This window comes from Hyla sarda, chromosome 6, assembly GCF_029499605.1.
Source record: "Hyla sarda isolate aHylSar1 chromosome 6, aHylSar1.hap1, whole genome shotgun sequence".
NCBI lineage: Eukaryota > Metazoa > Chordata > Amphibia > Anura > Hylidae > Hyla > Hyla sarda.
Window position 1 is genome coordinate 97,153,679 of NC_079194.1, and position 26,067 is coordinate 97,179,745.

Sequence of the window (26,067 nt, forward strand, 5' to 3'; positions counted from 1 at the left end):
AGCTGAAGGCACCCTGGTTGGTAAACACTGGTATAGACAGATTATATAAGGAGATAGAGGAGAGATGAGGGAACACAGAGAGAAGCAGCAGTCACAGTACACACAGGACATTGTACAGATAGATAAGACAAGTGCAGGATCTGGAAGGGAGAAGCAGAGAATAGATATTATAGAGATCAGCAATAGAGGGGGAGATGCAGGTGACAGTCACAGCCTGAGCTCCAGCTTCTTATCTCTCCTGGAGAAGGGATGAGCCTGGGGACATGACAGTCATCCATACTCACTGCACCCATCACTTACCTGCTATTCCCATGCAATGACCATCTACATATATACTCACTGCACCCATCACTTACCTGCTATTCCCATGCAATGACCATCTACATATATATTCACTGCACCCCATCACTTACCTGCTATTCCCATGCAATGACCAGCTACATATATATTACTGCACCCCATCACTTACCTGCTATTCCCATGCAATGGCCAGCTACATATATATTCACTGCACCCCATCACTTACCTGCTATTCCCATGCAATGACCAGCTACATATATACTCACTGCACCCCATCACTTACCTGATATTCCCATGCAATGACCATCTACATATATACTCACTGCACCCATCACTTACCTGCTATTCCCATACAATGGCCAGCTACATATATATTACTGCACCCCATCACTTACCTGCTATTCCCATGCAATGACCATCTACATATATATTCACTGCACCCCATCACTTACCTGCTATTCCCATGCAATGACCATCTACATATATATTCACTGCACCCCATCACTTACCTGCTATTCCCATGCAATGACCATCTACATATATATTCACTGCACCCCATCACTTACCTGCTATTCCCATGCAATGACCATCTACACATATACACATACACACACATAGAGACATATAAAACATAACATGTATATGTAGAGAGCACATCCCGGCTCCTGGATCCCCTGCCAACACATTGCAGTGAAATAATCCCACCATATGTGAAGCATGTCAGTGCTGGCTGCTGCTCCCCCAGATCTGGGGTTGGTTGGCAGATGGTGGGGGTGTCAGGCTGTAAGAGCTTTATATGGATAGCGGAGTAGGAAGGAGTATCATTCACAAGGTTTCTTCTTCTGCTGCTGCTCCTTCATGAGGAGGGTGGGAAAAGAAATAGCAGCGCTGCGCCTTTAAGAGCGTCGGCGGCGCGCCTGTGCTAGACGCCCAGTATCGGTGCGCGCTCCCGGGCTCCCTCTCCCTCTGAGCTTTAAAGTCTCCGGCTGGAGCAGCTCACATGTTACTTCCTGTATGGGAGAATGGAAAGCGGCCAGCCCCGGTGTGATCAGCCAGGAGGAGCGGATCCCAGCCTGGAATAAAGAGCCCGGGAGCCTGGAATAATAGAGCAGGATCCGGGACTACACCAGATCCCCCTTCCTTCCCCCAAAGCTTGGGACCTGCTGGAGATCGCTGCATGCATGAGATCCAGAGCTCTCCCCGGCTCTCCAACTTCCCAGAGCCCTCCTAGTAACCAGACACCCGGAGCCGGCGCCCCGGCCCCCCGCCTCCCTCCCCGCCTCTACTACTACTTTTTTTTGCTTGGAGGGGAATCAGTCAACAAGTTGCCTCTGTTCTCAATGTGCATGTTGTCATGCGGAGACTACTGCAGCCGTGCTGGTGGATCTTGTTCCTGAAAATCTCCACGTCTGTGCTGCACTATGTCCTGTGTTACCCCGGTAAGTGGCCGTATGCTGAGCCCTGCTTGGCGTCTGCGCTCCTGCACTAGCTGACTGGCGCCATTTAGTCATCTGCTGCCCTCTGCCCCCTTTCCCCGGGCCCCTGCTGCCCTTTGCCCCCATCATGCCCCTTTCTGTTACCTATTTACTGTATCTATATTTTGTCCTCCTCCTCATCCTTTTATCTTTACATTTAGTAACCATGATACCCTGTGTGAATATTTATTAATTACCATGATATAATATGCACACAAATATATACCTATATACCACCTCCTGTGCTGCCTGCATCCCATGTGTGACCCCCCCCCCCCATCACCCCATTTTTGTAGGGTCCTCAGGTGTCATTGTCCCATATTTTGCAGCTCTCCCCTCTGACCTGACATTGTAACATTGTATCTGATTGTTTGTCAATACAACATAATAAATAATCTAGTGAACTGTAAACATCAAACCTCAGTATTCTATATACCCAGTGTGCTGCACTCTGACAATTGGGCATGCATGTCATGTGTCACACATCCGGTACCCATCAGATGCCTTTTTTATTTTATTTATTTTTAACCCTATGTTCCATAGTATAGACATGCATTGAATTGTATGGCTCCCCTATATTCTTCCCGGTCTATAAAAGACTTGATCCATACACTTCCCATTATATCAAAGTTCCCTTTTCTCTCAGCTTATAAGGATGGTCCAGTCTACAACTGGCAGCCTAGAACAGTGCCAGTATTATGTGGCTGGCATGTGCATTAGTTGCAGCTAAATCTCCCCTCTCTTTGTGCTGAAAGTGCCTTAGAGGTGACTTCCAGGAGCCATGCTCCCCCGGCTCTGCCATGCAGGAAATGCTGAACAGATCCCTTGTAGGATTTTTGTCTACCCCCCCCCCCTTCCCCTCGCTCTCTCTCCTTCCTCCCCCTTTACATGGAAGAATCAGGAATTCCGCTATGTGGCTGCTTTTTGGTGCAGTGCTTTCCTAATCTAAGCAAGACCAAAGAAGTGCAGAGCGGGATACACACAGTATGGAAGTGCATGGAACAGATCCTATAGGAGGACCCCGCAAATCCTATATTACACTGACACTTTCTGTCTGATTCCCTCTTCCTGTAAAGTTCCTATGTGAAAAGGCTAATAGTCAGTACTGTCTGCTTGGTATCTAAATGGTTAATACTTGCACGATGATGATGAAGGAAAAAAAAAAAAATATATATATGTGTTTCCAAACTAGGGTGCCTCCAACTGTTGCAAACTACAACTCCCAGCATGCCCGGACAGCCGTTGGCTGTCCGGGCATGCTGGGAGTTGTAGTTTTGCAACAGCTGGAGGCACCCTGGTTTGGATATATCGTCGCCTGGGTAAGGTGTGCAATTCCTGCCATTGTCTACATGGCATTGAGCTATCCTAACCAGAGTGATACACAGGATACATAGATGCCAGCTGGATGTCTATATATCTGTTTGTTCTACATCCTATAACTTGGTTGCATCAGATGCTGCATTTGGAATAATATATAAATGATACACGAGAACCTATAGGGCCGGTATTTCTATAAAAGATCTTAAACGCCCCCCCCCCCCCCCCCAAAAAAATTGCTCTATTTTAGCAGCTGGAGGTCACTTCAGCATCAAATGACTTTTTGTGTGTAATATCTATTTGATACCAGAGGGGCACTGCTGAGCTATTCTTTATAGCCGTAGTATAAAAACCATTTCTCCCCGATAAGACGCGGTAACATTACCTATAGCCTGGCACAGGACATTCTGAGGTTTCCAGTAATAACACCTAATGCAATTGATGTGTTTTTTTGTTTGTTAGGTTGAATACCAAAGCAATGACATTTGCCTATATGTGTATATTAAAGAAAAAATGTAAAATAAAAAACTAAAAAAAAAACATAATTTTTATATTTCATATAACCCAATTGGGTAAATAAATGCAATAGTTTTGTGAAGCGTACAAATTTATGTGTTTCTTGAAATTGGATGTAAATTTCCATTAATTGTTGTGTTGCCTCGTTCCCTTTTTCGATGATGGAAATTGTTTGATGGTAAATTCATGACCCGTATGTGGATTTGTATTCCGGGTGGTTGTGCGAGTTGTCCTAGTATTGATCCCGGCTCTCGTAAAGTCCAGTAGTGCGGAGGATCCTGCTTATTCCAGAGGTCCGTGAGTTGAGTCTTAGATGGTGCCTCTTGTAGGTGCTTATTTATGTGATTTCTTTAATGTTCCTTATGACTTCTCCCAGAGAACGTCTTTGACTACGTGAGAGAGACCTTCTACCGCTGACCTCCCTCTCGCCGATCCGTGGAGTTAATATTGGCCGCTTCTCTGCGTAAAGACTATCAAAGTCAAATGCAAAGACTTCTTCTTTGTGTCTCGACGTTCGAGTGTTTTTCTTGCGTGAGATGATATACATTGGAATGGGGTGGCCACTCTCAAAGCCGAAACATTTATCTCTCTATTGATTTTATTCTCCGTTTCAGCCCGTTGAGTGATGTCCTTCCCGGTGGCTCTGATATTGTACAGTAATTACATCTAGGAGGGTCTCTTTGGGAGCACTTGAGGGAAAACAAGGAGCGATGCAGGCTTAATGTGACAATCTTGCGAAAGGTCTGATTTAAGCCCCCGTTCTGGATTATATGCATGCACATGTTTGTTGTAGGATTGAAAATAAATAAATAAATTAAATAAATACCACCGACTTGATATTTACAGATGTCCGATGACGTTAAGGTTGGATAATAATCAGTCAATCTAGAAATACTCTTTCCTTCATGTGTCCGGTATAGAAGAATGCACTATGACCAGCAGATGGCCATAATATTAAAAAATACTGTATTTCTAGAATTGCCTATTTCTAGAATTGCCCAATGTTCTGTCGTAATCCCACAAGGGTCTTTGCAGGACGGATTCTGAAATGTCGTAACTACCAGTAGATACCCTGAGGTAAAGCCGCCTCGGTTTGGCTGACAACAGGTGCGCACCAAAGCGGATTCTTATCTTGGCTCTGTCATCTGAATTGGCAGAATGGTTAGTGACACCTGATGACCCATTCGCAAGACGGAACGGTACGATGTAGAATTCTTGCTCTCCAGTAAAACCTACTTCACTGTTCGCAACCTGCAGATAATCTTTTCTTTCAATCGTAATGTTAGGTCTTATCTATGTAATGAAGCTGAAAAGATTGGGTAGAAAAACATAGGTTTGCAATGAGATGGGTCACCAAATCCTTTAGGCTGGGTTGTAGTATTTGATCCATCCTTTATTATAAATTTATTCATTTTTTTTATATTTTTTTTAATGTTTGTTTTTATTTTTTTTGTTCTCATTTATTTTCCCCAAAAACAGGAGTGGAGCAGACTTGGAAACCATAATGAAAAGATGTGTAAATCATTATTTAAAAAATAAATAAATAAAAATTAAAAAATGATAGAGAGATAGAGATAGATAGATAGAGATAGATAGATAGATATATATATATATATATATATATATATATATATATATATATATATATATATATATATATATATATATATATATATATATATATATATATATATAATTATATTACTTTTTTTTTTTTTTTCTCTCTCCCTCCTCCTCGGTTTTGGACTCTCTTCTGGGTTCGTTGATCGAAATGTGAACCCTACTGTAGAATGTTATTGGTTCCCAGCCGACGTCCTCCCCCGGATTAAAAATTAATACAATAAATAAACAAATACATTAAATAATGAGATATTAGATCATCCAGGGAGCTTATTTCAACTCGGACACTTTCCATCCTCTTCAAGAATGAGTGGTCTTCGACCTGCGGACCTCCAGATGTTGCAAAACTACAACTCCCAGCATGCCCGGACAGCCAACGGCTGTCCGGGCATGCTGGGAGTTGTAGTTTTGCAACATCTGGAGGTCCGCAGGTTGAAGATCACTGGTCTAGAAGTTCCAACTAATATATACATTTTTGATACTTGATGGGCATCTAATTTAAATTCCTTTTAGGGGCCAGATGTGGCAAGGAAAAGTACTCCAGTTGTACCTAGTTGTATTTTTTTGTTATTTGCTGCCCTAGAAACCCATTCATAAAATCTGTTTAGTATTGCTTCCTTGATTTAAGTGCAAATATATCCGGAAATATTTGTACCATTTCCAAACTCTCTGCATCATCGGAAAGCTGTGAATAATGTAATTCCTATTGATCTTGACTGGGAGCATTAGTCACTGAGTGAGCTGCAGAGAGATTCTTGGTGTACTTAACTGGAGTTTGAAATATTGAAGAAATTCTCAGTGTCCAATGGCTTGGCCTCTAGGGGGAATTGCATTCTTAGTATTTGTCATTGCCATTAAACACTACTATTATTTAAAAAAAAAAAAAAAAAAAAAATTTTCATTGATTATTACTTGACTTCAGTGATGAAATGTTTTCCTAGTTGCCATCAATTCTCCTGTACATAGTCCCTACCAGGGCTACAATGGATGAAGACTATACCGTTTTATGGCCATGGTCTTCAACCTGTTGCTCCCCAGGTGTTGAGACTACAACTCCCAGCATACCGGTTTAAAAAGCTTTTTAATTTCTCAGCAGCCGAGGAGCCACAGATTGGAGTCCAGTGGTTTATGAATATAAATATAGAAAACTCCAGCTGTTTCTTTATTTTGTAAGCTACAATAGATCTATGGAATTTGGTAACCTGTCCGGTTGTGACGAATAAGTGTTGACCTGGATTTAAGAGCTGTTGATATCAATCCAGTGTGGAGTACTGTTACTCCCATCATTCCGCCCCCAATCCATAAGGAGATGTTCATGTGCAGCAGATTTGTTTGCAGAAATTTCTACAGCTGACAATCTGTGCCGTTTATCTGAACCATGATGTTTCTGCATGTACTTCTTTAGAACAGTGTTTCCCAACCAGGGGGCCTCCAGCTGTGGCAAAACTACAACTCCCAGCATGCCCGGACAGCCTTTGGCTGTCCGGGCATGCTGGGAGTTGTAGTTTTGCTATAGCTGCAGGGACCCTGGTTGGAAAATGCTGTCTTAGTATGTGTCAGGGCCTATTCCATTCAAATAGACAGGTTTGGCTGACGTTTATATATGGTTAGATGTTATGAAACCAGGAGATACGTGTCTGTGTTGGACAGTGAAGACCTCCACAGCCTCTCCCAAGTGTGTGCAAACTACTCCATCTATCATCCTAGAAAATGTTGGGGATAACTTTTATTTTTTATAATTTTTTTATTTTTTTATTTATTTTTTTTTTTTTTAACCTTCCATGTTTACTACAGATTTGCTGCCCATTGACTTCAGTGGGTAGAAAAAATCGGCTGCAGCAGAAAAGACGCACGTGTTTCCTTAGTCTCCTTATTTTGGGTGTTCTTACTGAAGTTGCTATTTATTATTACTACCATTATAGCAGTGTAGGTTGGAAAATTAAGTTGCAATTGCAGCTGGGAATTGTATGTTATATTTTTTAAATTTTTTTTTTTTTTGTTCAACCAAACTTTGGGTTAGGCTGCATTCACACTGCTGTCTAGACGCCTCCCGTTTATCTCCCGTCAAAAATAAAAACTGATCTAAAAAAAAAAGATGGATGCAAACGGATGTTATCCATTTGGAACAGTTATTATTCAGTTAATAAACCAAAATAAAAATTATAAGTGATGACCTTCAAAGGGTAGCTCCCACCATCCTATTTTTATTTTTTTTTGCTAGCCAGTTCCCCCCCGCCCCGCTACGGCACTACCCCGTTCCATCATTACACTTGCAGTTACTGCAGAGTCCGGCTTCAGGCGTGCAGGGACAGCGGCGGCAACGAGGCAGCGGCGGCGATGTGCGGGATGAGTGGCCGGGAAGCCAATGGCCGGGAAACCAATGTGCTCGCTCCCGCCTGTCTGATTGACAGGCAGTGAGCGAGTGCAGCCTAACTGGAAAAGGACTGATTGCCACTCCAAAATCAGTCCTTTTTCAGTAGCCGGTTTTTAAATGTAAATTAAAACGTTAATGAAAAAATAAATAATAAAAGTATACTATAGATATGTTGTAGTACATAAGTACTACAACATATCAAAAAATAAAGTTGGTGACAGTGCCCATTTAAGGCTCCTCATCCATTCTCCCATAGACTTCAATGTTAAATTTACTGTATGGTTTTTTTGATGGGGGGGGGGGGGGGGGGGGGGAATACTGCATGTGCTTTATTTTTTTTTTTTTTTTTTTTTTTTTTTAATGCCGTAAAAAAAACCGAAATGAGCGCAGCCTCAAGTCTGTGGATGGAATGCATATGTAATAAACAATAATTATGTACAGAAATAAAATAATTGGATTCCAGCAGTTTCCATATGGCACGATGCACTCTCTATAATCAGATTACTTGTTGTGGAACAGATTTATTCCTGTAGGGTTACAAAAATACTGTGTCCACCACTAGCACACCTGTGGTACCCATGATGTAAAAAGTAACACTAAGAACTGGACTAACCCCAAAGAGCTAGGTAGCCCATGTGATCCCTGACCATCACTGTCAATTGAATCATAGAAAGGAGAGCTCCAGGAGAACTCCAGTGGGGGAAAACCTATTTTTTTTTTTTTTTTTTTTTTCAAATCTACTGGCTCCAGAAAGTTTAAACATATTTGTAAATTACTTCTATTTAAAAGTCTTTTCCCTTCCAGTACTTATCAGCTGGTGTATACTACAGAGAAATTTTCATTTCTTTTCAGGCTGACCACAGTGCTCTCTGCTGACACCTCTGTCCGCGTCAGGAACTGTCCAGAGCAGGATAGGTTTGCTATGGGGATTTACTTCTAATCTGGACAGTTCCTGACACTGACAGAGGTGTCAGCAGAGAGCACTGTTGTCAGACTAGAAAGAGCTGCACAATTTTCTCTGTAGTATACAGCAGCTGATAAGTGCTGGAAGCGTTAAGATTTTTTAATAGAAGTAATTTACAATTCTGCCTTGTTTACGGGTACCAGTTAATTTGAAAACATTTGTTTCCACTGGAGTTCCCCTTTTAAGTTCTTTGTCTATTGTTATACTGTTCTTACTATTTGATCTTGTATTCATTTATTTATGTTGCCTCATCCTCTATGAGCTTAGAGCTCCTGCTATATGTACTGATTGGATATATGAATTGAGCTATGTACTTTATTTTTATTTTTTCTTTCGTTTTTATGGTACTGTTTGTTCGTTTTTTTTTTTTTTTTATTATAAATGTAAATTATTGAAACAGAAATTAAGGTCCTAATATTATCCTTTCCAGTTTGTTATAAAGATCCTATAGTAAATATGGGGTAGGTACTAGATTCTGGGATAAGTAGGGGGTTAATAGGAATACTCTAGCTCTAAAACAAGGGATTAAATATTCTGTTAGGCCAGTGTTTTCCAACCGTTGCGCCTCCTGCTGTTGCAAAACTACAACTCCCAGCATGCCCGGACAGCCAAAGGCTGTCCGGGCATGCTGGGAGTTGTAGTTTTGCAACAGCTGGAGACACCTGGTTTGGAAACACTGGGTCAGGTTCAATTTGGGCTTCTAGTTTTCAGCATCCTTTTCCCTATGCCATGATGCCCGTTCTTGTATATTGCTCTCAGTCCAGTACATTACAACACAAGATGTCAGAATGTAAAATCCTGCACGCCTCTCAAAATAATAGCAAGAAGACAGCATCTTGTCTGGGAAATAACTATCAGGCTTTTGACCTATACATCTAACCAGTCCAGTGCGTTTAGAAGAGGACCTGTCACTGGAGATTGCTGAGCTTCATAAATCACAGTGGAGCATCTGATAGAAATAGTACCAGGACTGTAATGTGATTTAAATGCAAAGGCTCCTTAAGTGGCTGCAGGAGGGGAGGGGGAGGGAGAAGGCTAAGACGTCATATATAATTTCAATGGAAATAAGAAGGGGTGGAAAAACTACTTTAACACAGCACCAAAATTACCTTTTTTGTAGTGAGGGAAAAAGTGCATTATTATATTTTTAAAATGCAATAAAATTCCTGTTTTCTGAAAAGCTATGTGGGTGTAATCTGTTCTGCAGCCGCTTTGCATGCTGTGTATTTGCTGGCTTAGAGAGAGCAGTAACTTATTATTGTTAGAGACGTGGAAAAAAAAAATATATTGCAAAGCAAGAGCTGCCTCTGGTCTCCTCATGGCCCCCAGGGTGATACGTTATTACTTTCTCTGTTACCAGAATAATTCTGGGACTTCAAGCACTGGTGTATTGGCCGTGACCTTAGAAGTCATGAGGTTGTGTGAAACGTCACAAGCAGACCTGCACTTCTAGATACAGCCACTCCTGTTCATGAGCTATGTGGGTGGTGTTGCAGCGTGGTAACATTGTATGGATGCCATCCTGTAGCATAAGTAACTCCATAGGGTATTATGGCATCCGAAGAGCAGTAAAATATGCAGCAAAATTTGTGCATGTGAACATACCCAACTTTGTGTGCTTTTCTTAAAGGGGTACTCCACTGGCCAGTGTTTTCGGCTGCATTCGGAGCATTTAGTTCCAAACGCCATGCGGGGGTTGGCCATGCCCCTACGTGACGTCTGGCCACACCCCCGCAATGCAAGTCTTTGGGGAGAAGGAGTCACCTGACATCACAAGGGGGCGTGGCAGACCCCTGCAACGTGCGCATGGCGTTCTGATCTAAATGTTCGGAACGCAGCCGGAACACTGGCCAGTGGGGTACCCCTTTTAATGGTCCCATATCTAGAATAGTGTAGGGTATTCCATACTTAAAACAGTGTGTGTTTTATGTTCTTGCTTTTTGCTTCTCTTCTTGAAATATAGGGAGTTTATCGTTTTAAGATTTCACTGAATATTCAGGTGGGAGGGAGCTTCACTGTAAAGTTGTAGTTGTGGGAGTTGTTTATGAAGCTCTTTAACACCTCTTTCCCTTCTATGCCCCATCAGGCACCTAATTGCACCTCCTTTTTAATAGCATTTACACCTTTCCTCATGCTATGTTTCCACACAGGTGTTTTTTGGTAGGATGCCACTGCAGTTTTTGTGCCAAAGCCAGAAGTGTACCCATAAGGAATGGGAAATATATACTTAGGACTTATACGTCTACTTCTTACTTTGACTCAAACTGCAATGGCAATTAAACGTGTGGAGACCTGACCTTACTGAAGTTCCCGCCTATCTATTTAGGTATACGGATAGACATGTTACTAGTTTGTTAGCTGTCTCTGGGAGGAGCTGGGGCTCATAGCAAGAAAGTAACTACATTGGTGGAATTGGGTTACCCAATAACTTATTTATTTACTTTATTTTGGCGGGAAGGCTGGCTATGGATCCTCTTTTATAATTGGGTTGTCCAGGGCTACAAAAAAAATAAAGGTGTTTGTAGGTTTTAAAATATATGTAAGTGGATTATCAGTGGCTCACTTTAGTGACCAGTGCCAGGCAGCACCTGCCAAGGCTTACAAAGTCATGAGATGTATCGCAGCATTGAGGCCCATGACAAGGACCTAGTTTTGCCTCTGTATAAATCTTTAGTCAGACCACACATGGAGTATTGTGTCCACTTTTGGGGACCTGTATATAAGGCGGACATGGCTGAACTGGAGAGGGAGCAAAGGAGGGCAAAAGGATAATTGATGGTAAGGGAGGATGACAGGTTATCAAGCTTGGCGTAGTTAGGTTGGGGGCGATTTGATTACAATGTACAAATGGACAGTACAGCTGGTTTTCTAGATATCTCTTTATGCCTAGGTCTGTAGGGGATGTCCCCCTTGTCATGGTTACATTTAGAGGAAAGAAGGTTTTACAGACAAGGATTCTCTACTGTAAGGCTATATTCACATGGCAGAATTTCTGCCCATCCGCACCAATTCCACGTCCGCATTCATTTGGTTGGCTTCTGGCTTGTATGGATTCCATTCAGAATCCGCTGATGGAAATTCTGAAGTGTGAATGGGAGTGCAAAATCCCATTGAAGTCTATTGGTCTTTAATTTAATTCTGCTTGCAGAAACTTTGCTGTGTGTCTATAGCCTAAGAGCAGTGAGACTTTGGCAATATCTGCCACGAGCTGCTGTGATGGCTGACTCAAACAGATTAAAAGGGGATGGATGTTTTTTCTTTAAAAATATAAAATTACAAGTTCCTGGAAATTGGACATTGTTCCAGCGTCTTATTCTTAGGTTATGTTCATACTTTCACACTTATCCTCAGAACTCTGCACTGAAATTTTGAACATAAATTCAGCTAGGAAATTCTGCTACATGAAATTAAAGGGGTACTCCAGTGGAAAACATTTATTTTTAAATTAACTGGTGCTAGAAAGCTAAACATTTGTAGATAACTTCTGTATAAAAATCTTCATTCTTCTAGTACTTATGAGCTGCTGTATAATACAGAGGAAGTGCTTTTCTTTATACATTTTTCTTCTGTCTGTCCACAATGCTCTCTGCTGACACCTCCTGTCCATGTCAGGAACTGTCCAGAGCAGGAGAAAATCCCCATAGCAAACCCCTTCTGCTCTGGACAGTTCCTGACACGGACAGAGGTGTCTGACAGAAAAGAGATTCAAAGAGGGAAAAAAAAACTTGCTCTTGAGCAAACAGCAGCTAAGTCCTGGAAGGATTTAAGATTTTCAAATAAAAGTAATTTACAAATCTATTTAACTTTCTCGCACCAGTTGATTTAAAAAAAATAGTTTTCCACCGGAGTACCCATTTTAACATTGTGGTGAATGGAATTTCCGCTGTCCTATTCCTATCCTATGTTCTGCATGGAAAACGTTTGGACATTCCACACCTTTGAAAAATCCGATGGGAGCTAGGATTGCTCGGAAATGTGCCATCTCATAGACCGCAATGCATTTCCGAGCAAAATTCGCAAAAAAGGATGGACAAGTCTAGTCTTTTTTTAAGGACACTGGAAACAGGAATTAAGCAGGTACTTGGCTTAAAGGGGTACTCCGCTGCTCAGCGTTTGGAACAAACTGTCCCAAAACGCTGGAGCCAGGAGCTTGTGAGATAATAGCCCTGATCCCTCATGATGCCCCGCCCCCCTCAATGCAAGTCTATGGAAATGGTCGTGACAGCCATCACGCCCCCTCCCATAGACTTGCATTGAGGGGGCGGGGCTATGATCGCACAAGCTCCCGGCTCCAGCGTTTCCGGACAGTTTGCTCCAAACACTGAGCAGCGGAGTACCCCTTTAAGCCAAGTACCTGCTAAAGTTGTAACTACACAGATGTGCTGCAATAAACGTGTGGTACAGTGTGAATGATCTCTAAAAGATGTGGCATGTATCCCCTGCAGTACACTTACATCTGTTGAGAACCTACTGGGTAGGCCGCCATAGCTTAATCATGGTCAGGATATGTGAAGCTATATGTCCAATATTCATAAAAAAAAAAAAAAAAAAAAAAAATCTTTTTAGCTTGCTAGAAAACTTAAATGGGCACTGTCAGATACAAAAACTTTTGATATGTTGTAAAGCATTCAAAACCAATTGGTTTTGCAATTGCTTTCATTAGAAAATTTTCAGTATTTCATACTGAAAAAGCCAGTCAAACAACTGCCCCCCCCCCCCTGCTTGGACGCATACTAGTCTTGCTGGGTCCATGCATCATCACTTATGTCATGGACTCACTTCCTTGATTGACAGCTGTGAGCACAGGGCTCACAGCTGGAAGAAACATCCTCCCACTGTCAGCTTGTGTCCCACTATTGTCAGTGAGGACAAGCTGGGAGTTGTAGTTTTTTGCTAATGCTAGGGGAGATGTGAGCAGACAGCATACTGAGGGAGGGGGCGGAGACCTGCAGTGAGGCCACGCCCCTCCCTTTTGAGAGGAATTCAGACTAGTGAGCTAAATTAAAAGTGAAATAAAGGTGCGACACATAAAAATTAGATTTACATGGTCAGGATTAGGTACTGAGTGATTATATTAAAACTTTTTTTTGTTGTTGGATATGACAGGTATGTTTTAATCTTAATAAGTGTCTAGGAAAAATGGAGCTTTTTTTAGCCTTAAAAAAATAAAAAAAATAATAATGCAAACCATAGAACTGTTATGCTGCCCATAATTCCTTGGATCTTATCAAGTTTTCATCAGGGCCGGCGTTAGGGCAGGGCAAACCAGGCAATAGTCCAGGGCCCCCATCCCCCAGGGGGCCCCCTGCCGGCTGCTTAGCATAGGCCTAATCAAGCCCGGGAGGGGGGGTGGACCTGCGGCCGCCACTGAGCAGCCCACAGGGGGCATCTGTCACATTCTGGACACCCCTGTGTCCTCAAAAATCTTTTCGGCACATGAGGATGTCCATGTTACCATTCTGCAGCGGCCCCCGCGTTAACTTTAAAAATGCAGGGGCCGCCGGGAGTTGGCACATGCAGGGACGTCACTTACGTCCCGTGCGTGCACCCATAGCAACGGCAGAGCGGAGCATCGAGGAGGACGCACGCAGGCCGGAATGCTAAGTCACCAGCTGGCAGCACGTCCTCTTCGGTGGTCGGAAAGGCATACAGCCTCCAGCCATACACTGTATATGGCTGAAGGCTGTATGTCTGGGGAACTGTGCTGCACACCTAATGTGGGGGGAACTGTACAAAAATATAAAATTGTACTATTCTGATCCCTATAACTCCTAAAACCGCCCCTGGTGTTCATAAAGCATAAGTCTAGCAGAACAATGACGGAAATGGCACAATCCATAGTGGTATCCTGGGCTTTAGCCTCAGAGTTAAATGACACATTCAGTTCTCTTACACTGTGTATATGTGGCGAAAACAGAAGAGATTTTGGAGTTCCACTTCTTAGACCTTTATCCCAGTGCAGTCACTTACGACGTGTGCCTTGGGTCCATGATGGAGCAAAACAGACTACTAAGGCCTTTGTAAAGGTCGATTAGCAGCTTCACAGAACTATGTCAAACCTCCAGCGTCTGCATCAAAAACCTGTCGACAAGTAAGAGACAAATAGAGGACACTTTTTTTTTTTTTATTTATTTTTTGCCCTGGATTATTTAAAGAAATGGTGAACTTTTAAAATAGAAAATTTATAAAAGTGCAGCGATTATAGAATGTTTTACTAATATCACTCACACCTATGTTTTTCAGTGTTCTAGAGATGAAAGCAGTGCCCAGGAGGGCTTAGATTCTATTTTTGGAACTATATAAATTTCCATACAACATCTGCAGAATTCTATGTTGATGGAAGGATAGTTGGCCTTGGTGTATATCCTCTCTCGCTACTATAACTGGCTTGTTCTCTAATATATCCACTTATGAATCATTTATTGTAATCTTTTGTGTCCATAGACATTGTGTTGTGGTCCTTCATATGCTCACAGAGCACAGCTGGGAAAAGTATCTGGTTGCTTCCGGTATGTGAGTCACTGATGAAATACATTGGAACTAGTTCAGTACGGAGTCATGATGGTTTAATATGTCCCTGACTAATGGAACTGCGAACGTCCATGTGCAATAAAAACTTAAAGGGAAGGTGTCATTAGAAAATGACCTATTGTTTAAATAGTCTTATTATTTTTATTAGTTTTGTGGTGTGTGTGTGTGTGTGTGTGTTGATTTTTATTTTTTCCCCCTTTCATTTTATTAGCTAGATTTTGAAATACCGTATATACTCGAGTATAAGCCGACCCGAGTATAAGCCGAGACCCCTAATTTCAACCCAAAATCCCAGGAAAAGTTATTGACTCGAGTATAAGCCTAGGGTGGGAAATACATCATCCCCCCCCCCTGTCATCATCCAGACCCGTCATTAACATCCTCATCATCATCACCGCCTGTCATCATCCAGACCCTCATCATCATCACCTATCATCCCCTTGTCATCATCCCACACATCCCCCCCCCCCCCCCCCTTCATCATCCTCTTGTCATCATCCGCCCTCAGTGGTCTTCAACCTGCGGACCTCCAGAGGTTTCAAAACTACAACTCCCAGCAAGCCCGGGCAGCCTTCGGCTGTCCGGGCTTGCTGGGAGTTGTAGTTTTGAAACCTCCGGAGGTCCGCAGGTTGAAGACCACTGCGGCCTTCGACATCATCCAGCCCCCTCTCACCCCCCTTTAGTTCTGTACAGTACTCGCCTCCGCTCGGCGCTGGTCCGGTGCTGCAGGACTGTCCGGAGAGGAGGTGGTCCGGTGGGATAGTGGTTCCGGGCTGCTATCTTCACCGGGGGCGCCTCTTCTCCGTGCCTCGGGCCCGGAATAGAGGCGTTGCGTTGGCAATGAACGTACCTCTGCGTCGTTGTCAAGGTAACGTGACTATTCTGGGGCCGGGCCCGAAGCGCTTAGAAGAGGCCTCCCCGGTGAAGATGGCTATCCCACCGGACCACCTCCTCTCCGGACAGTCCTGCAGCACCGGACCAGCGCCGAGCCGAGGCGAGTACTGTACAGAACTAAAGGGGGGTGAGAGGGGGCTGGATGATGTCGAAGGCCGCAGTGGTCTTCAACCTGCGGACCTCCGGAGGTTTCAAAACTACAACTCCCAGCAAGCCCGGACAGCCGATGGCTGCCCGGGCTTGCTGGGAGTTGTAGTTTTGAAACCTCCGGAGGTCCGCAGGTTGAAGACCACTGCGGGTGGAGAGTTCACTCGAGTATAAGCCGAGGGGGGGGGGGGTGTTTTCAGCACGAAAAATCGTGCTGAAAAACTCTGCTTATACTCGAGTATATACGGTAATCCTGAAATCTTGCAGTCACTAGGCCTGATATTAAGCTGAGACTTCCTGCTTTGTATGGATCACTCCTTCCCCACCCCTTTGTCCATTTTCACTGTAATCCTGTCTGATACCAGTAGATAGAAAAGAAAATAGTTTATGATGAGAGCCCGGCCTCCCCCTTCCCTGTGGAATAACAAATGACAGGTCACACTGCATGCCCTTAAACCTTCTTTCTTTCATTCAGGTCAATGGTTCAGCTCAGGACCGTTGTTACCTATCTCTAAATGCTGTCAAACACAGGAAACATGGCTGCTCTCTAATCTGCAATAAAAATTCTATTAGTCAAAATAGAAACAAGTGTAAAAAAATTAAATAAAAAATTTAAAATGACCCTCATCAGTGAAAATTTGTTTTAAGTGATAGCACATGTCCAATTTAAGATGCTGGATGAACGAGAACTGTCCCATTCAAATTAATGGTGGGTGGGTGTGTGTGTGTTTTTTCTTTCTTTGTCAGTGGTCTGCTACTAACCAGTTAGTTTGACAGATGGCACAACTGTGCCAATTTAAATGTATGAAATGCCCATTATACTAAATCCTTTCTATAAAACTAGAAAATCAGCCTTCTGTTTAAAAGACGATGAAAAAAAAATATATAGAATGGGCCTTTTCATCTCTCGATTGCTTAATAGTTTATAACTTATTGAAAATTTACTCTTCTCAATTGAGGGGCAGAAATCCTAAGATCTGCTTTATCTCTGTTGTGCAGTTGAATAGAATCTATTGTTCCCTGTTATCATCCAGGTTGTACAGTGTTTTTCAATGGTATTACTGTCAGAATCCAGAAGAATATCTTCCCCCATTATCGCTCCTTTACCTCTCCTCCTATCTCCACTCCTAATAACCTTCATAAACATTTTCTTACCTATTCTCTTATAAGCTGCTATTATGTAATCTTTTAGCTTCTTTAAGTCTTTGGGCTGAGAATCTTAAGATTGTCATTGGAATGGCTGCATTGCTCTGAGCAGAGTCGTCATTCTGAGTTGTTCAGACAGCTGTTTTGGAACATTTCAGAAGCCAGGAATATCTTGGTGCATGTGTCTGGTGTTTGTATGTGACAGGGTAAGCTTTTATGTACTATGCTTGGGACAGAATTTACCTAATAACTAAAAACCTATCTCCCCCACTAGTACTTAACTAGCTCCAAGGTACGGATATGTTGTGGTATCTGTCAAAATGCCAACATACCCATGCTCAGACACAGGCCCCATTTATTTCAGTGGCCAGAGTGTAGTCCACTGGTGACTACATTTGAGTAGTTTTTTGATGGATACAAGTTTTGGCTGGAGTCAAGCTTCTAGGTCTTTGCCAAAATATGAGGTGAACGTTATATCTAGCTGACCTCACAGGATGATCAGGATGACCATATAATGACCCAAAGATGACAATCTTTGGGGAACCGGCTCTGGTGCAAACTTTGACTTTTCTCTTTACCTCTTGTCCTAAATAAATGCACCTTATTATGTGGCAGCATTTTTGCACCCAAAAGAAGTCCCTGGCACTTTAGTTTTACGGCTGTATGTGGCAGTTTTTTTTTTTTTCTTTTTTCCCCTATGAAATTCAATCGGATGTCCTGGTTGAAACCTACTGTTAAATAGAAGAAATGGCTCCTTCCCTTGATACCTCTGAGACCACCTAATTTTAAAAGCTGCATATCCTTCCTCCAGACGACTAAGTGACATGTACTCGATAATTGGAGAACCGGCTTTTATTATAATGGCTTTCTTGGTGTTTGTATTACTGATAAAGATTTGTTTGTTTAGAACCCTCCGGGGAGAGATGATTGATCCATACACTGACTTGACGTTCCTGAATTAGACTTAAAGTACATATTGACTATTATTGGGCTCTTTTCCTTGAGGTAAATTCCATTAAATTTCTAGCTTGGGCTGCCTAGAGCTGGCCGCCTCTCACAATATTTCATACCACCAAATAAGGTTTTGTTTTGTGTGTTTTTCTTCACCTATCAATGTGTATTAATGTGGTCCCTGTAGATCAAGGGGAAATCTTAGTTGACTTTTAGACAGAATTTCAGACTGAATCCTTTTTAAGTAAGTCAAAAGTGAAATTGATGCAGAAAGCGATCTGGAAGGAAGCCGAAAAGAGCTGGCATGGAGGTCGTCTTGCAAATTAAAGCAAGTGTTAGAGGAAACTTATGGATACATATAGCCTGTGGTGGCTTTATTCATTTTTTTTTCTTCTGCATTGCCATTTGAAAAACTGGCATAAGAGCTCCGACACGTAAGGTTGTTCCGAATTGGAAAAACGGGGTTACTTTCTTGCCAAAAAAAAAGAGCCACACCTGTCCATACAGATATTAAGCATTACAATAAATAGACCAGAAATAAAGAGTCATACTTTTTATTCTTATTTTTTTTGCATATTTGTAAATTCTCAATGCCTACTGGCTACTATGAGACAAATGGACTTCCAGGGTGCGGTGGACCTTTTGCGGCGCTGACTCTGAACAAGCATGTCAGGTGAGTATAAAAAGGTTTATTAAAATGCGATGCGTTTCACCACGCGGCTTCATCCACGCTGTCCATTGTTGTGTGTGAGTCCACACAACCACCTGGGGTAAGAGCCTCTCAAAAGAATTCCTTTGCCTTTTACACCCAGTCGGTTTTACGCTATGGATCGCTCCTCTTCTGTATTTACTGGCTGCAGTGGACAGTGTATATAGAAAGTTGCGAGGAGGAAATGCCTCTCAGTGTCCCTGCCATTTGGGAAAACATTTGATATGTCATGGAGGCATGTATAAAGTTGTGATTGGTTGCCCTCTGAGTGCCCGCCATTATTAGAATGAATATCTTCCATTATGTCATAGGTCATTCTGGTAAGCATAGCCTTCAAAAAAGGCTGGTATACATAGCCTTTAAAAAGTCTACAGTGACCCGGCCATAGACTTTAAAGGGGTTCTCCGGTGCTTACATATCTTATCGCGGGAGTTCCGCAGCTGGGGACGCCCGTGATCATGCACGCGGCACCCCGTTTGTAATCAGTCCCCGGAGCGTGTTCGGGGACTGATTACAAACGGGGTGCCGCGTGCATGATCACGGGTGTCCCCAGCTGCGGGACCCCCGCGATCAGGCATCTTATCCCCTATCCTTTGGATAGGGGATAAGATGTGTAAGCACCGGAGAACCCCTTTAAAGTATTAAGGTCAGCTTGTTCACAATACTAAACCCAATACACTGGGTTATTATGTGGATGAACAGGAGTCCAACGAGGGGTCACTTAGTGAAATATATTCATTAGGTCCTGAGATATGTCTCCCATAAGATCCTTTGCTGAATTCAGTGAATTGCGTGCAGGGGGCGGGTCTGGTGACTCCACTTCACAAGTATGTGCAATCACACACAATGAATATGTAAATTCAGCCGGCGAATCCCTGCCTCCTGCACAAGATTGACAGAATTCAGTAGAGGATCTTCTGGGGACATCTCGGGACCTACTGGATATATTTCAGTAAGTGAACCCTCGTTGGACTCGTGTTCACCAACACTATAACCCGATGTAATGGGTTTATCGTGGGTGAACAGGCTGACAGTATTCCTTTTTTAAAAGACTGTTCTTAGTCCATTATTAGACCATGTCTAGTTCAAGTCTGTGGCTTTGGAGATATCCTGACACATACCAGTGGACAATTCCCTGAAATCATACTATGGGTTTTTTAATATTTATTTTCCTTCTTCTTACAGGTGGGCTGCTCGCCTATGACCCACATGCTAATGATTGGCAGTCAGGCACCTACCGATCAGATACTCATCCTGTTTATAGTTTTGTCTTGAGAGCCCATTTTAATAAGTATACTTTTAGTATAGTGGCATATAAAGCTGCAATACTACACCTGGTATGTCTACAAAGTTGGCTTTGTACCAGCATTTAACTATAGACACTATTGTATTGCTTTGCAGCAGCTAATGAAGCTGCGGCACTTTGCCTGCGGAGTGGTGTGGCCCAGTGCTGGAGGCTCAGTCAGGCAGTAGTGGGACTGCTTGGCCACTGGCCCATTCCCCCTGCAGGATATGGTGTTTTGGCGATGCTACTGCCGCCCAGCATTATGCCAGTTAAAAGTTTTGGTGTCCTCGGGTGGTCTTGCATGCTTTGATGAAAGGGTACACTAACTGTTCATTTTTGTAAATATGGTGAGAAGCAAATAGATCATTGTAAAAGTTGTGGAGGTGTGATCTTGACTATGACTTTCAGAAAATTTAGTAGAATTTTTCGATTTTGCTTGCTTTTGGTAAAATAAACAGGTCAAATTTGCATAGATTGGGATATCACAAACTATTTTTACTTTTTATATTCATGTGACCTGGGTTGACTAATAACTGTCTGTATTGTAAACAGTATGTACTTTCTCCATACCAAGTTATGATATGATTACCGCAGGCATTGCTGTGGATCGGTGTGGTCTCATGGACATCTTTTTTGATCTATAGATACTTAATGAGACTTGATTATTGAAGACTTTCCGAAGATCTGGGAATGCAGAATACACCAAGAAATCTGTTCTTTATTATAAAGCAATTAGGTTTCTAGCTGCTTGTCTGACAAACAATTGATTCCCCTCCGTGCTAATAAAAACAGCTTATTCCTTGATTTGCTTTGATCAACCTCAAGGTCGGATTTTTTTTTTTTTGTTTTCTTTAAAAACTAAAAAAAAAAAAAAAAGCTTCTCCCAGAATCAACACTTCTTCCATATGAAAGGATAGTGCTGAGGGGAGATCCGTGTCCATGTATTATCACATCTGAGAGATGCTGTGGAGAAGGATCAATCACCCGTCAGATGGACAGAGTTGGCTGGTGAAAGGAATTTGTATTGCCGACAGAATAAAATTTTGTTTTAAAGTGGAGCAAGAGGTGTGTGTTTTTTTTTTTTTTTTTTTTCTTGCTGGATCACATAGTGTGCAAAGGAGAAGAGCAAAACTTCAATATCATTCTGGGAATGTCTGATTTTTCTGAGTCTTGATGGCCCCTCCGCTGACACATAGCTAATTAGAATGTTCTATTCGATCTGAGACTTGTTAGCAAGGCAGGTACCGGCCAAATGGCTCATTCAGCTGTGGGGATAAGCCGCTTCTCTTGTGAAATGTTATTATGTAGCTGTAGTGAGTAGAAAAGGTCCAGATGTATTGAGTTACAAATAGTGGGTGGAGACCTCTGGAGAGCTGCTTGTTGTACGACTGACTAATCTCTAGTATTTTAATAAGTGTGTAACTACAAGATAGAAATTGGCTCTGTCCTGACTTGGACTCCGGCCATGGTTTTAATGGCCGTAAATAAAATTCTTCACCTGTCCAGTTCTAGAGGACATGGTGTTAGAGGTCTGTGTTCAGTAGTTAAGAAATGTCGTGGCTTATATTTATAGCTGTGTAAGAATGTGGCAAATATAGAAAAGCCATACTCTCCTACTCCCTGCAGGGGCTACTTGTCACATCAGTGGGGAGTAGAATGTGTCAGTGACAGCTGTTGGGGGCACTGGGGTAGGTGAGTATTGCTGCTTTTTAGTGCACTAGCCCAGGCATAGGCAACCTTCGGCTCTGCAGATGTTTGGGACTACATCTCCCATGATGCTTTGTTAGCATTTTGGCTGTAGGAGCATCATGGGAGATGTAGTCCAAAACATCTGCAGTGCCGAAGGTTGCCTATGCCTGCACTAGCCAAATGAGAAAAAATATTTAATTCTTTTCAGTTTCTGGGTTCATTTTTTCTTCTTTTTTTTTTTTTTTTCTTTCTTCTTTTCTTTGCATATGCATGACTGTGGGGAAAGGGCAGCAATTTACTTCCAGATTTCTTTGGTGGTTTATCTTGGTGAGAGAGGATTGGCCAGTTAAAATTCAATGTCTGATCTAGTGCCTGGCTATATACCAGTTCATACAGAATACGGGTGTGTTTTTTTTTTTTTTATTTTTTTTTTTTTTCTGTGTGGTATGAAATTTTGCCCTATACCGGTCAGGCCCCTTGAAGGAATGATCAGCCGCAGTGCACTGGGGAACTAATCATATATTACCCGTGGGCACTTCTGATCAGAAGCTCTGCAGCGCCCGCGGCCCATTGACTTTCAGCGGTTGCAGGGGGAGGTGACAGCTCCCCTTCTCCGTCCTGCGCCCGCGGCTCACAGGAGGAAAAGGAGATCAGTGCCTGCGGGTAACATGATTAGTCCCCCGATGTGTGGGCAGCGCTGCGCTGCAGTTGATTCATTCGGTGGGGGGGAGGAGGAAAAGCAGAAAAGTGCCTGCGAGTCATGTGATTAGTTCCCAGCGCACTGCAGCCGATTCATTCGGGGGGGGGGGGGGGAGAGAGTATGGTGGTAAGGGGGAAATGAGTGGGAAAAAAAAATAGTCAAATACTGTGGAACCGCCATAAGTTAGAAAAATACTGTAATGCACATTTTTGGTCTTAACTCCCAGCACTAGTCTGATCCTTCTTTACCTGACATCTGTCATTGAGGGGGCAAGGCCACCCATGCACATTAGGTGAGTTAGGTGTGATCTGTCAACTTACCAGCTATATGGTATCAGTTCAACGAATATAGCATTGTCAACTATTTTCTGCGGTTTACTGACATGTATCAACCAGACAGACCAATATCCTCTATAGCGCTCTACAAAATGCACTTCAATCTGTGTCCTTAAGGTAATCTGTCAGCTGTAGATCATGCTCAGAAAGAGGATGTGCCGAGCTGCAGTGTGCACTTGGCTCCCCCCCCCCCCCCCCCCCCCCCCCTGCATTGGTTGGTTTACTTACAGGGATCTTCCAGCACTCAACTGTGCATGTCAACCAGTCAAGGCAGGTATGGTTGGGAGGAGGGAGGAGACATGCATGCTATGGTTTTGAGAATGACCTATAGCTTACAGATTCCATTAAACCCTAATGTTTCTTACTAGAAATCAAGCGAACTTAAGAGATCTCTCATCAAAACTATCCACAAATTTAATTGTGACCCTAATCTGGCTCCTGTAAACCTACCATTGAAGTTTCAGTTGACCATGCATTAAGTGTTACATGGAGGCTCTTGATACATGGCCAGGCGGTCTCTTATTGGTGTCTTGGACAAGCGCTCTGGTATGAGAGGTCCTTTTTGCTGTGGCTCTTTTCTCTGGCTAATAGATGGCAATCCCAAACAGGGGTCCCCAATTGGGCTTATAGGGCATATGGACAGTGGTTAGCCTTCATGAGACATATATCTTAGCAGGTTTTTGGAGCCTGAAAGCAAAAACAGTCATAATCAGTCACTGTAGCTCTATCTGTGCAGCATTAATTCTTAGTAATTCTGAATCCACAGGGGTTCAGAATATGACCATTAGATAACATGAGACAACACGATAAACAGCTTTGTCCAATATTCACCACTGGTTGTCTGAGAGGTACTGTATTGCATGGACAATATGTAGTTATGATATTGACCCACCCATCTGTTTTTTTTGACTGATACGGTTGTTGTGTAGAACACCCCCCCCCCCCCCCATACATTTTGTCTGAAATCTTATCATACAGTAATGAATCATTGCTTCTAAAGGAATTTAGAATGTGTGCGCTGAGTTAGGTAAATGTACAGTACCTTAGCTAAAAGCCTGATAGATCCTTGGCATTGTGTTCCTGTATTCTTCAATCAATAGAAAGTAATTTGCAAAGGATACCTTTCACCGGAGTCCTGAACACACAGTAATGGACAGGAACACTTGAAAGGATGTTTGTCTGCATAAACCTCATGACTTGCACTCAAAAATCTACTTTACGTGTCAAGAAGGTTACAGTGAACACATGTCAGCAGAACGTTTAACATGTGACTTTGGACTATAATGTGCACTGTGATGAGCCCCCCCCCTTACCCATCAGTCTTTTCAAGCCAAGACCCTTTATGCCCCTATTAGCAATTCTGTTCTATATTGCCCTTGTAATAAATCGGCTCTTGACCTGGTAACCTATCCTCATCTGCTCTTGTGTGTACAGGTGACTTTTGGCTTTGTAATACCTACTGTATGTGGGTTAGCAAAAATAATACATAGTATGGCTGGAGATTGGTGCAGGGGTTGTAGAAGGGGGAAAAAAGTGAACCCTTTCATATATTAGAATCTGGCTAGCTTCCTCCTGTTGAAAAATATTTTATACTAGAGCATCCACCCCCCCTACCATGGACATTATGTAATATGTCCTTCCCCCTATAGTGGTGGTTAGAGATGAGCGAACTTACAGTAAATTTGATTTGTCACAAACTTCTCAGCTCGGCAGTTGATGACTTTTCCTGCATAAATTAGTTCAGCTTTTAGGTGCTCCTGTGGGCTGGAAAAGGTGGATACATTCCTAGGAAAGAGTCTCCTAGGAATGTATTCACCTTTTCCAGCCCACCGGAGCACCTGAAAGCTGAACTAATTTATGCAGGAAAAGTCATCAACTGCCGAGCCGAGAAGTTCGTGACAAATCGAATTTACTGTAAGTTCGCTCATCTCTAGTGGTGGTGTTGGGCTTCCACACAGATTGCAGGTGATCGCTGGGGTCTCTATGATCAATGTTCAAATCAGTAGAGTGCGAAATATGGACAGCACTATGAACCTATTGGTATGAAGGAGTCATACCAACTTCTTATATAGTGTTAACATTTTGGATTTCCTTATAGATTGACATCAGCCCCTGTCCCCATTGGGGGATCACAATATAAATGGGAACGAAAATGAAACATATTGGAAATAAAGAATGTGTTTTAGTGTCTGGTGCTAATCTGCAAAAAACCAAAGCATCAGCAGGATAGGTGATAAGTGTCTGATCAGTGGGTCTCCCACCATTGAGGCGGTCGCTTGTCAGAAGATGTCCAGAGTTTGAGCGGAGTGGTCGGGAATGTGCATTGCTGCTCTATGGTTGGATAAAGCAGAGTCCTTATTACCGTATATACTAGAGTATAAGCCGAGTGTTTCAGCATGCTTTTTCCTGCTGAACCCCCCCCCCCCCCCCCTTCAACTTAAACTCGAGTGAATTCTCCGCCTGTCAATCCCTTCTCAGTGGTCTTCAAACCAGTGGTTTCAAAACTACAACTCCTAGCATGCCCGGACAGCCATCGGCTGTCCGGGCATGCTGGGAGTTGTAGTTTTGAAACATCTGGAGGTCCGCAGGTTGAAGACCACTGTGGCCTTTATCATCCAGACCCCTCCTTTAGTTTTCTACTCTCCTCCCCTCGGTGGGAAGGAAGGGTGAATTGTTCTGGGTCATCTATGCTGCAGGGACCGTCCGGTGGGGAGGGTTAGTCGTTCCGGGCTTTCCACTCACCGGGAGGCCCTCTTCTCCACTCCGGGCCGGCCCCGGACTAGTGACGTTGCCTTGACAACGACTCACGGGGACGTCCGTGTGCAGCAGACATACCTGCATGAATGTCCCTGTGCATCATCGTCAAGGCAACGTCACTAGTCCAGGGCCAGCCCGGAGTGGAGAAGAGGACCTCCCGGTGAAGATGGACAGCCCGGACCGGCTCACCCTTCCTTCCCACCAAGGGGAGGTGAGTAGAAAACTAAAGGGAGGGGGGGGGGGGGGGCTGGATGCTGGGAGTTGTAGTTTTGCAACATCTGGTGGTCCGCAGGTTGAAGGCCACTGCAAGGGATTGACAGCGGGGGTGATGAAGGGGGGGGGGGGTGAAAATGACAG

The 26,067-nt window shown here is 43.1% G+C and overlaps 1 protein-coding gene and 1 long non-coding RNA gene across 2 annotated transcripts in view; one reads left to right on the plus strand and one right to left on the minus strand.

Moving 5' to 3' along the window:
• The first annotated feature begins 1,278 nt into the window (after positions 1 to 1,278).
• PTPRG (protein tyrosine phosphatase receptor type G) overlaps positions 1,279 to 26,067 on the plus strand; it is a 530,620-nt gene continuing 505,831 nt past the window's right edge. The window contains exon 1 of the mRNA XM_056524508.1: positions 1,279 to 1,739. Within this exon, the coding sequence (XP_056380483.1) occupies positions 1,655 to 1,739 (85 nt within the window). The 5' untranslated portion in view covers positions 1,279 to 1,654. The remainder of the gene's footprint in view (positions 1,740 to 26,067) is intronic.
• LOC130275894 (uncharacterized) lies at positions 14,421 to 25,746 on the minus strand. Its single transcript, XR_008844943.1, has 3 exons — positions 25,696 to 25,746; positions 23,404 to 23,640; positions 14,421 to 14,647 (listed from the first exon to the last, which is right to left on the minus strand). It is a non-coding gene; the product is annotated as an uncharacterized LOC130275894 (long non-coding RNA).